Here is a 12,507-nt window from a genome sequence, read left to right as displayed (position 1 = left end):
GTGTGTGAGAGAGAGTGTGTGTGTGAGGGAGACAGAGTGTGTGCGAGAGAGTGTGTGTGTGAGAAAGTGTGTGTGTGAGGGAGAGAGTGTGTGAGAGAGAGTGTGTGTGTGAGAGAGAGTGTGTGTGAGGGAGAGAGTGTGTGTGAGAGAGTGTGTGTGTGAGGGAGAGTGTGTGTGTGTGAGGGAGACAGTGTGTGTGAGAGAGTGTGTGTGAGGGAGAGTGTGTGTGTGTGAGAAAGTGTGTGTGTGAGGGAGAGAGTGTGAGTGAGACTGTGTGTGAGGGAGAGAGTGTGAGTGAGAGAGAGTGTGAGTGAGAGAGAGTGTGTGTGAGAGAGAGAGTGTGTGTGTGAGTGAGACAGTGTGTGTGTGAGAGAGAGTGTGTGCGAGGGAGAGAGTGTGTGAGGGAGAGAGTGTGTGAGGGAGAGAGTGTGAGAGAGTGTGTGTGTGAGGGAGAGAGTGTGTGTGTGAGTGAGACAGTGTGTGTGTGAGAGAGAGTGTGTGTGTAAGAGAGTGTGTGTGTGAGGGAGACAGAGTGTGTGCGAGAGAGTGTGTGTGTGAGAAAGTGTGTGTGTGAGGGAGAGAGTGTGTGAGAGAGAGTGTGTGTGAGAGAGAGAGTGTGTGTGAGGGAGACAGTGTGTGTGAGAGAGTGTGTGTGAGGGAGAGTGTGTGTGTGTGAGAAAGTGTGTGTGTGAGGGAGAGAGTGTGAGTGAGACTGTGTGTGAGAGAGAGAGTGTGTGTGTGAGTGAGACAGTGTGTGTGTGAGAGAGAGTGTGTGTGAGGGAGAGAGTGTGTGAGGGAGAGAGTGTGTGAGGGAGAGAGTGTGAGAGAGTGTGTGTGTGAGGGAGAGAGTGTGTGTGTGAGTGAGACAGTGTGTGTGTGAGAGAGAGTGTGTGTGAGGGAGAGAGTGTGTGTGTGAGAAAGTTGGTGTGTGAGGGGGAGAGTGTGAGTGAGAGAGAGTGTGTGTGAGGGAGAGAGTGAGTGTGAGTGAGACAGTGTGTGTGAGAGCGAGTGTGTGTGTGTGAGAGAGAGTGTGTGTGTAAGAGAGTGTGTGTGAGTGAGACTGTGTGTGTGAGAGAGAGAAAGAGTGTGTGAATGAGCAAGAGAGAGTGAGAGTGTGTGTGCATGTGAGAGAGTGAGTATGCGTGTGAGAGAGAGAGTGTGTGTGAGGGAGAGAGTGCGTGTGTGAGAAAGTTTGTGTGTGAGGGGGAGAGTGTGAGTGAGAGAGAGTGTGTGTGAGGGAGAGAGTGAGTGTGAGTGAGACAGTGTGTGTGAGAGCGAGTGTGTGTGTGTGAGAGAGTGTGTGTGTAAGAGAGTGTGTGTGAGTGAGACTGTGTGTGTGAGAGAGAGAAAGAGTGTGTGAATGAGCAAGAGAGAGTGAGAGTGTGTGTGCATGTGAGAGAGTGAGTATGCGTGTGAGAGAGAGTGTGTGTGGTGAGGGAGAGAGTGAAAGAGAGTGAGGGTGTGCATGTGTGTGTATGTGAGAGCGTGTGTTTGTGTGAGAGAGACAGACAATGAATGCCTGTGTGTGAGTTAGAGAGTAAGTAATAGAGTGTGTGAGTGAGCAAGAGAGCGAGTGTGTGTGCATGCGAAAGAGAGTGTGTGTGTGACAGAGAGAATGAAAGAGAGAGAGTGTGTGTGTGTGAGAGAGAGACGTACAGACAGCGAGACATGAAGGGACAGATAGATACACATACACACACATCTCCACACACGGAGGGGTAGATAGAGAAAGAGAGAGAGGGAGGCAGGAAGAGACAAAGAGAGAGGTAGAGAGAAAGGCAGAGACAGGGAGAAACAGACAAAGAGAGAGATTGGGTGCAGAAGGCAAACAGACATATAGAAACAGAGAGATGGGGAGGGAAGAGAGAGACAGAGATAGAAATTGAGAGGAGGAGTGAGAGACAGAGACAGAGGGAGGGAGTCAGACAGTGAGACTGAAGCATAAGAGGCAGCAGAAAGAGAGAAAGAGGCAGAGAGAGATAGAGAGCGATAAAGATAGAGAGAAATAAGAAAGAGGGACAGACAGGCAAAAAGAGGGAGACACAGAGAGAGGGATGAAGAGATAGAGCGATAGACAGAGAAAGATAAAGAGAGAGCTAGAGACAGGGATGAGAGAGATTGAGAAAGAGAGAGACCGAGAAAGAAAGAGAGAAAGAAACAGAGATAAAATCAGACAGATGCAGAGATTAATATGTGTGTGTGAGAGACAATAGAAATAGATAGAGTGAGAGACAGAGAAATCGAAAGAGAGAGACAGACAGACAGAGATAAATAGAGAGAGAGAGAGAGATAGGAGACAGAGAGTGAGAGGAAAACAGAGCAGGTGAGACAGGGAGTTAGTGAAAGAGACAGATGGAGAGAATGATTAAGACAGAGAGAGAGAGAAAGAAAAAGAGACATAGAGAGATAGAGAGACACGAACAGATATAAAGTGACAGAGATAAAGAGACAGAGAGATGAGACAGAGAGAAACACATAGAGAGAGAGAGAGAGAGGCAGAGTGAGAGAGAAAAGGATAAAGAGACAGAGAGAGGTACAGAGAGAGGTAAAGTGACAGAGAGATAGAGATAGACAGATAGACAGAGAGAGGGAGTGAGGCAGAGAGAGAGAGAGAGGCAGAGAGAGAGAGAAAGATAAAGAGACATAGAGAGATAAAGAGAGAGAGACACACAGAGATAAAGTGACAGACAGAGAAAGAGATAAAGAGACAGAGAGAGATAGAGAGGTAAAGTGACAGAGAGATAGAGATAGAGAGAGACAGAGAGAGGGAGTGAGGCAGAGAGAGAGAGAAAGATAAAGAGACAGAGCGAGATAGAGAGACACACACACAGAGATAAAGTGACAGACAGAGAAAGAGATAAAGAGACAGAGAGAGATAGAGAGGTAAAGTGACAGAGAGATAGAGATAGAGACAGACAGAGAGAGGGAGTGATGCAGAGAGAGAGAGAGAAAGATAAAGAGACAGAGAGAGATAGAGAGAGACACACACAGAGATAAAGTGACAAAGATAAAGAGACAGAGATAGAGATAGAGACACACACAGAGATAAAGTGACAGACAGAGAACGAGATAAAGAGACAGAGAGAGATAGAGAGAGACACACACAGAAATGAAGAGACAGAGACAAAGAGATAAAGAGACAGAGAGAGATAGAGAGACACACACAGATAAAGTGACAGACAGAGAATGAGATAAAGAGACAGAGAGAGATAGAGAGAGACACACACACAGAGATAAAGTGACAGAGACAGAAAAAGAGATAGAGACAGAGAGAGAGAGAGAGACACACACACAGAGAGATGAAGAGACAGAGAGATAGAGACACACACACAGATAAAGTTACAGAGACAGAGAAAGAGATAAAGAGACAGAGAGAGAGATAGAGAGAGAGACACACACACACAGAGATGAAGAGAGAGAGGTAGAGACAGACACACTCAGAGATAAAGTGACAGAGACAGAGAGAGGCACACATAGACAGAGAGAGAGAGGCAGAGAGAGAGAGAGAGAAAAAGATAAAGAGACATAGGGAGAAATAAAGGGACATTTGATAACATGTTGTTTTTGGTGTGAGGTTTCTCTCACTCCCTAACCCTGATTCCCCCCACCCACCCCAATCCCTGACCCTGGGGGAGACTCTTGCAAGCCGAGCAGGCTTGCTGGGTTTTTTCCCAACTAACAAAAATCTATCTCAACTTTGATGTGTTCGCAATATCTGCCTCGCATCACGTGTGCGGGCACAGTAATTGCTCGCTTTGTGCGTCATCTATATATATATATATATATATTTTCTGGAGTGTGTGTTTATCTCTGTGTCTGTGTCTGTGTCTGTGTGTGTGTGTGTGTGAGTGTGTGTGTGTGCCTCTCACTCTCGCCCAAGGTGTGCACACCCCAGACCCCTCTCCCCTCCCACCCCCACCCCCAAACCCCGCGCCAACTCCCAGCGCACACACACTCACACTCACACACACTCACACACACTCACACTCAACAGGGAGAGACGGGGAAGGGGGGGGCTGCGTTGGACGGGGGATGTACGACAATTTCTGTCTGGGGAAATTTTCCTGGCAGTTTCAGGAGCAGGGTCTGGGGGAGAGGGGAGGAGGAGGAGGAGGAGGAGGGGGAGGAGGGGGACGCAACCCCGGGATGTACCTCTCCAACTGCGCCGCCTACTATTTACCGGAATTCTCGCCGTTCCTGCCGTCCGCGCAGAGCCCGGCACAGCGCCGGGTGGCTTACCCCTTGCCCCCGGGAGCGGGTCCCAGGGACCCCGCTCCGTTCGCCTACGCGTACGCGGCGGGGGGAGAACCGGCGGAGAGTGAGCTCCTCCCCCCCCCTCCTCCGCCCGTCTCCATCGCCGACTTGCTGCTGGGAGACGGCGCGGGGTACGGTCAGCGGCGCCACCTGCTACAACAACAACAACAACCGCCAAGACAAGAACTGCCGCCGCCGCCGCCGCCGCCCCGGTGCAGCCCCGAGCGGGTCGCCCGTGATTTCTACCCCGGGAAAGGCCAGCCGCCAGACGGGTTCCCGGGCGCGACTTACGCCGGAGGAGGAGGGAGAGGTGGAAATTTCAGCGACCAACCGCATCAACTGCTCCTGCAGCAGGCGGCGGCGGCGGCGGGAGAGCCCGGACCCGTCCCGGGAGGGAAGGCAGGACCGGAGGCAGAGCCGAGACAGGCGGTCGGAGCCGACCCTCAGTCCGGACACGGGGGCAATCGGCCGGGAACAGCAGCGGACGTTCCTCCGGGTCACACCGCAGGGAAAGCCCTCAATAATTCCAGTAGGTGGACTATTTTATGTGTGTGTGTGTGTGTGTGTGTGTCTGTGTGTGTGTGTGTGTGTCTATGTGTCTGTGTGTGTGTGTGAGAGAGAATTATTGTGTGTGTGTGAGAGAGAGAGAGAATTATTGTGTGTGTCTGTGTGTCTGTGTGTGTGTGAGAGAGAGAATCATTGTGTGTGTCTGTGTGTCTGTGTGTGTGTGAGAGAGAGAATCATTGTGTGTGTGTGAGAGAGAGAGAGAATTATTGTGTGTGTCTGTGTGTCTGTGTGTGTGTGAGAGAGAGAATCATTGTGTGTGTCTGTGTGTCTGTGTGTGTGTGAGAGAGAGAATTATTGTGTGTGTCTGTGTGTGTGTGTGTGTGTGAGAGAGAGAATTATTGTGTGTGTCTGTGTGTCTGTGTGAGAGAGAATTATTGTGTGTGTCTGTGTGTGTGTGAGAGAGAGAATTATTGTGTGTGTGTGTGAGAGAGAGAGAGAATTATTGTGTGTGTCTGTGTGTGTGAGAGAGAGAATTATTGTGTCTGTGTGAGAATTTGTGTGTGTGAGAGAGAGAGGGAGCGAGACAATTAGTGTGTATCTGTGTGACAATTTGTGTGTCTCTCTGTGTGTGTGAGAGAATTATTGTGTGCGTGTCTGTGTGAGAATTTGTGTGTGTGAGAGTGGGAGCGAGACAATTATTGTGTGTATCTGTGTGACAATTTGTGTGTCTGTGTGTGTGAGAGAGGGATCGAGACAATTATTGTGTGTATCTGTGTGAGAATTTGTGTGTCTCTCTGTGTGAGAGAATTATTGTGTGTGTGTCTGTGTGAGAATTTGTGTGTGTGAGTGGGAGCGAGACAATTAGTGTGTGTATCTGTGTGACAGTTTGTGTGTTTCTCTGTGTGAGCGAATTATTGTGTGTGTCTGTGTGTGAGAATTTGTGTGTGTGAGAGAGGGAGCGAGACAATTAGTGTGTGAATCTGTGTGACAATTTGTGGGTCTCTCTGTGTGTGAGAGAGAATTATTGTGTGTGTGTCTGTGTGAGAATTTGTGTGCGTGAGAGTCGGAGCGAGACAATTAGTGTGTGTATCTGTGTGACAATTTATGTGTCTCTGTGTGTGTGAGAGAGAATTATTGTGTGTGTGTCTGTGTGAGAATTTGTGTGTGAGAGTGGGAGCTAGACAATTAGTGTGTATCTGTGTGACAATTTGTGTGTCTGTGTGGGAGAATTACTGTGTGCATCTGTGTGAGAGAGCGAGCAAGAGAATTAGTGTGCATCTGTGTGACAATTTGTGAGTGTGTGAGAGAGAGAATTGCTGTGTGCGTCTGTGTGAGAATTTGTGTGTGAGAGAGAGAGAGGGAGTGACAGAAATTATGTGTGAGAGCGAATTTGTGTGTGCGAGGGAGAGATAGAAATTGTGCGTGAGAGAGAATTTGGGTGCGTGACAGAGAGAGTCAGAATTTGTGTACGAGAGAGTTTGTGTGTGAGAGAGAGAGACAGAAATTGTGAGAATGTGTTGAGAGAGAATTTGTGTGTGAGAGAATTTCTGTGTGAGACAGAAATGTGTGAGAGAGAATTTGTGTGTGTGTGTGAGAGAGAGACAGAAAGTGTGTGAGAGAGGATTTGTGGAAGAGAGACAGAATTTGTGTGAGAGAAATTTTGTGTTTGTGAGGGAGAGAATTTGTGTGAGAGAATTTGAGTGTGTGTGTGAGAGAGAGAGAATTCGGGTGTGAGAGAGAATTTGTGTGTTTGTGGGAGAGAGACAGAATTTTTGTCTGAGAAGTTTGTGTGAGAGAGAGAGAGAATTTGAGTGCGCGAGAAAGAGGTTGGCTGTGAGAGAATTTGTGTGAGAGAGAGTGAGACAGAATTCGTGTGTGAGGGAGAATTTGAGTGCAGTGTGTGTGTGTGTGTGTGTGTGAGAGAGAGAGAGACAGAAACTGTTTGAGAGAGAATCTGTATTTGTGGGAGAGAGACAGAACTTGTGTGTGAGAAATTTTGTGTGATTGAGAGAGACAAAATTTTTGTGAGAGATAATTTGTGTGTGAGAGAGAAAGGCAGAATTGGTGTGTGTGTGAGAGAGAGAGAGAGCCGCAGAAATTGAGTGAGGGAGTGATAGAATTCGTGTGTGAGGGAGAATTTGAATGTAGTGTGAGAGAGAAAGACGGAATTTGTGTGTGAGAGAGAATTTGAGAGTAGTGCGTGTGAGAGAGAGACAGAAACTGAGAGAGAATTGTGTTTGTGGGAGAGAGACAGAATTTGTGTGTGAGAAATTGAGTGTGTGTGTGTGTGTGTGATAGAGAGAGGGAGAGAGACCAAAGTCGTGTGTATGAGAGAATTTGTGTGTTTGTGGGAATTTTTGTGCGAGAAATTTTGTGTGTGTGAGAGAGAATTTGAGTGCGTGTATGAGAATGTGAGACAGAATTTGTGGTTGTGAGAAAGAGAATTTGTGTGTGAGGAAATTTGTGTGTGTGAGAGAGACAGACAGACATTGTACGTGAGAGAATTTGTGTGTGTGTGTGTGTGTGAGAGAGAGAGAGACAGGATTTGAGCGGAAAAGTGTGTCTACGGGTGACTGAAGCGTGACAGAAATAATTTGGGTGTGTGAGAGAGAAAGTGTGTGAGGGAATCTATATGTAAGAGAGAATTCGTGAGTGTGAGACAGAGAATTCGTGTGTTTCAGAGTGTGAGGAAGAGATTTTTGTATGTGTGTGTGTGTTTGTGAGGGAGGGAGCGATACTGTAAGTCCCTGTGTCTGTCTGTCCATTTAACAATGAATGGAAACATCTCTCTGTGTGCGTTTTATTTCCCAGGGAATTTTTATTTGAGGTTTTATAAGCGCCGGATATGTATTTATTGAGGTCGAAAAGTGTAGCTTTGTTATCTCAAATATTTTTATGATGAGAGCCAGCCTTTGAGTGGGAGGGTGTTATAGCAACAACATCCGACCCAACTCTCGGCATCGGAGAGTCTGTGAAAATTTTAAAGACTTTGAAAACCACATTCGTCTTCAATCAGAATGGCTTGTTAAACTGAAAACCTTTCCCCCTCCCTCCCCCACTCTCTCTCTCTCTCTCTCTCTCTCTCGGCCACGTTAAATTGAGCATAATATTACATCGGGTTTTCACAGAATCTCTCACTGCACCGTTCCCCCAGCACTGATGGAATCGTTGAAAGCGTTTATATTGTGGAAGGGATTCTGAACACACACACACACACACACACACACACATGCACAGACACACACACATGCACAGATACATGCACAGACACACACACACACATGCACACACACACGCACAGACACACACACATACACACACACACACGCACACACACACACACACACATGCACACACACTCTCTCTCTCTTCGCTCACACAAACCTCTGTTTAAACGAAAACCGACAGACGGCGGAGCAACTACTTTGCAATATTTACCCGTTAAAATATTGACAAGACGCCAACAGAGTTGCGTTTTATCTTTGGGAAAAAAAAATCCTGGGCGATGTCCACAATATTGAGATATATTCACATGTCTAAATAATCACCTTGTTACAAATCTCTGCTGAAAAATACCGGGGCACGGGTCTGCACGGTGATTACTTCGGAATAGTTAAAAGTTAAAAATAGTCTCCCCAACCAAGTCTGAGTTTTAAAAGTTTAGGGGCGATAACTTTGAAATATTTACAGGTTCAAAATGCATAGGCACACACACAAACGAATTTTTAAAACTTAACTCAACGATACTTTTGAGGTACTTATAAATTAATCACAAAATATACATGCAATCTGTGATTCATATGGTGATCATTATGAAATATTTATCTATTAAAATGATCATTATGGACCCAGATCTGTGCCTTATAAATCTGGACCATTTATGCAGAGGTTACTTTGAGATATGTACATTTTAAAATAAGCCACAAATCTGGGTTTTGAAAAAAAAGCTACAGAGCCCTGGAACAGGCTGTGTTGAAATGATTTCATCAGACAAACTCACAAGTCGCTGGCTTTAATAAAAAAAACCGTGATGTTTGCATGTTAAAACATCCCCACAGGCAGAAATGCACAGATACAAATTTGAGTTTTAAAAATATGGGGTGCACGCAGTGATTACTTTGAAATATTTGCATGGTTAAATTGAACACGAGTCTGATGCTTTGGAACAGTTCGGTGTTAAAAAAGATCACGACCCTAGTCCTCAAAAGTGTCTTATTTAAAAATAATCGAGGCGGACACAAATCTTTTTAAAAAAAAAGAGAGACATGAACCAAAGATCTGTACAGAGATCACGGTGAGATATGCACATATTAAAATAATTACCCCGTTCAGCCATAATTTTAAGTACCTGGGGGCCTATATAGTGATTACTTTGAGATATATTCATACTAAAATGATCACTAGGAAATCAGTATTTTTGAAACCTGGGGGGGGGGGGGGATTTAGACAGTGATTATTTAGAAACATTTCCACCTCGACTCAAAAAAACTGCCTTTGAAAAAACCGGGGATCTATGCAGAGTATATTTCGAAATATTTAAGTGTTAAAATAATCACACAGACGCGCACAGTTTTAAAAGCCTTGCTAGAGTGTGTGTACAGCGCCCACTTTAAACCGTTTACATGGACAGGCGCAGGGATGTACAGCACGGAAACAGGCCCTTCGGTCCAACCCGTCCATGCTGACCCAGATATCACTAAATTAATCTAGTCCCCACCTGCCAGCACCCGGCCCATATCCCTCCAAACCCTTCCTATTCATATCCCCATCCAAATGCCTCTTAAATGTTGTCATTGTACCAGCCTCCACCACATCCTCTGGCAGCTCATTCCATACACGTACCACCCTCTGGGTGAAAACGTTGCCCCTTAGGTCCTTTTTATATCTTTCCCCTCTCACCCTAAACCTATGCCCCTCTAGTTTTGGACTCCCCCACCCCAGGAGTCTATTTGCCCTATCCATGCCCCTTATGATGTTATAAACCTCTAGAAGGTCCACCCCCTCAGCCTCCGACGCTCCAGGGATAACAGCCCCAGCCTGTCCAGCCTCTCCCTATTACTCGACTTGGAAACATCCTTGTAAATATTTTTTTGAATCCTTTCATGTTTCTCAACCATTTGTCCTATAACAGAGAGACCAGATATGAGCACAGCATTCCACATGTGACCTAACCCATGCCCCGGACAGTGTATAAAAATGATCGCACGGGCATAGACCCCCACCTCCTCCCCCCACCCCAAACGCAGACTTATGTTTTAAATGTTTTGGGGGAGGGGCGATTTGTGCAAAAATTCCTTTGAAATATTTCCAAGTTAACGTAATCTCCATGGACAAAAGTCTACGTTTAGAAATCTGTACCGAGATTACTTTGAGATGTTTACATGTCAAAATAATCACACAGATACACACACACATACACACACTCACACACACCCTACACACACACATACACACCCTCCACACACACTCACACAACGTCCACACCCACACCCTACACACACACACCCTACACACACACTCACACAACGTCCACACCCACACACACACCCTACACACACACACACCCTCCACACACACTCACACAACGTCCACACACACACACACACACAGTTACACAAACCTGTATTTTATAAACTTGGGCAGTTTCTATAGCGATCACTTTGAGACATTTACATGATAAAAATTATCATACGCACACACATATACACACCCTCCACGCGCACACACCCTCCACACACACGCACTCACACACACCCTCCACACACACACACACCTGTATTGTATAAACATTGGGTCATTTCTACAGAGGTAACTTTGGGATATTTACATGTTAAAATTATCACACACACACAAAAACCTGTATTGTATAAACACAGGGAATTTCTACAGAGATTATTTTGATTCATTTACATGTTAAAATTATCACACACATCCACACACACACAAACCTGTATTTTATAAACATTGGGGAATTTCTACAGAGACAACTTTGAGGTATTTACATGTTAAAATTATCACATACACACACACACACACAAACCTGTATTTTATAAACATTGGGGAATTTCTACAGGGATAACTTTGGGGTATTTACATGTTAAAATTATCACATACACACACACACAAACCTGTATTGTATAAACATTGGGGAATTTCTACAGAGATAACTTTGGGATATTCACATGTTAAAATTATCACACACACCCACACACACACAAACCTGTATTTTATAAACATTGGGGAATTTCTACAGAGATAACTTTGGGGTATTTACATGTTAAAATTATCGCACACATGCACACAAAACCTGTATGGTATAAACATTGGGGAATTTCTACAGGGATAACTTTGGGTATTTGCATGTTAACATTATCACATACACACACACACACACACACACACAAACCTGTATTGTATAAACATTGGGGAATTTCTACAGAGATAACTGATTCATTTACATGTTATAATTATCACACACATGCGCACACACAAAAACCTGTATTGTATAAACACAGGGAATTTCTACAGAGATAACTTTGATTCATTTACATGTTAAAATTATCACATACACACACACACAAAATCTGTATTGTATAAACACGGGGAATTTCTACCGAGGTAATTTTGATTCATTTACATGTTAAAATTATCACACACACACACACACACACACACACATAAACCTGTATTGTATAAACATTGGGGAATTTCTACAGAGATAACTTTGGGATATTCACATGTTAAAATTATCACGCGCACGCACACACACAAACCCAGGTTTTGTTTTAAAATAAAGACTGGAAAATTAATACTTTGGGAATATTCACACGATAAAATAGCCTCGCAGGCGAATGATGTTTGCGTGTCAAAATGACCAGCACATTCCAAGCCATCGGTTCTGGTGTTAACCAGCAGAGCCGAGCCGGAACCGTTTGGTTTATTGTTATGTTTTCGTTTTGTTGATGTGTCATAATCCCCCTTTCCCCTTTTTCCTGTCCAAACCCACAGGCGGATCCCGGGCCAGGAAGAAAAGATGTCCTTACACCAAGTTTCAGATCCGTGAGCTGGAGAGGGAGTTTTTTTTCAATGTATACATCAACAGAGAAAAGAGGACGCAGCTCTCCCGGTCCCTGAACCTCAGCGACCGCCAAGTTAAAATCTGGTTTCAGAACCGGCGGATGAAGGAAAAGAAATTGAACAGGGACCGATTGCAGTATTTCTCCGGAAACCCGCTCCTGTGAAATTTACCAGCAACGGACATAAGCGTGCGTGGTGCGTGTGTGTAAACACAGAGAGGGGGAGACACGAAATATTGGCTCCATTTGCAAATAAATGCAACTGGGAGGGAGGGAGGGAGAGAGAGAGAAAGTGAAAATGGATTCCTATTCTATCGCAACCAACCGATCGCACACACAAAATAAACGAGGTCAGGCTGGGGTGGGGAAAGGGGGGCGTAGGTATTTGACTGGGCTGTTCACCCACATACAGGCAGGGATAGAGACACATACACGCCCTCTTGCAGACGCTTACACACACACAAACAAACACAAACACACACAGACTCTCTCAGATGCAGACACACACACTTGGACACACATAGACACACACATGCAGACACATAGAGTCTCTTAGATACAGACAGACACACACACACAGACACACACTTAGACACACGCACATACAGACCCACAGACTGTCTTAGGTACAGACACACAGACACAGAATCCCTTAGATGCAGACACACAC

At 45.3% G+C, this 12,507-nt stretch overlaps 1 protein-coding gene across 1 annotated transcript; it reads left to right on the top strand.

Moving 5' to 3' along the window:
- The first annotated feature begins 4,146 nt into the window (after window positions 1–4,146).
- LOC132808992 (homeobox protein Hox-C11-like) lies at window positions 4,147–12,002 on the top strand. Its single transcript, XM_060822381.1, has 2 exons — window positions 4,147–4,783; window positions 11,770–12,002. Exons 1-2 carry the CDS (start codon window positions 4,147–4,149, stop codon window positions 12,000–12,002), a joined length of 870 nt encoding a protein of 289 aa, XP_060678364.1.
- The last annotated feature ends 505 nt before the right edge of the window (window positions 12,003–12,507 follow it).

The sequence above is a fragment of the Hemiscyllium ocellatum genome (genome assembly GCF_020745735.1).
Source record: "Hemiscyllium ocellatum isolate sHemOce1 chromosome Y unlocalized genomic scaffold, sHemOce1.pat.X.cur. SUPER_Y_unloc_1, whole genome shotgun sequence".
NCBI lineage: Eukaryota > Metazoa > Chordata > Chondrichthyes > Orectolobiformes > Hemiscylliidae > Hemiscyllium > Hemiscyllium ocellatum.
This window is presented reverse-complemented; position numbering and strand designations above follow the sequence as displayed.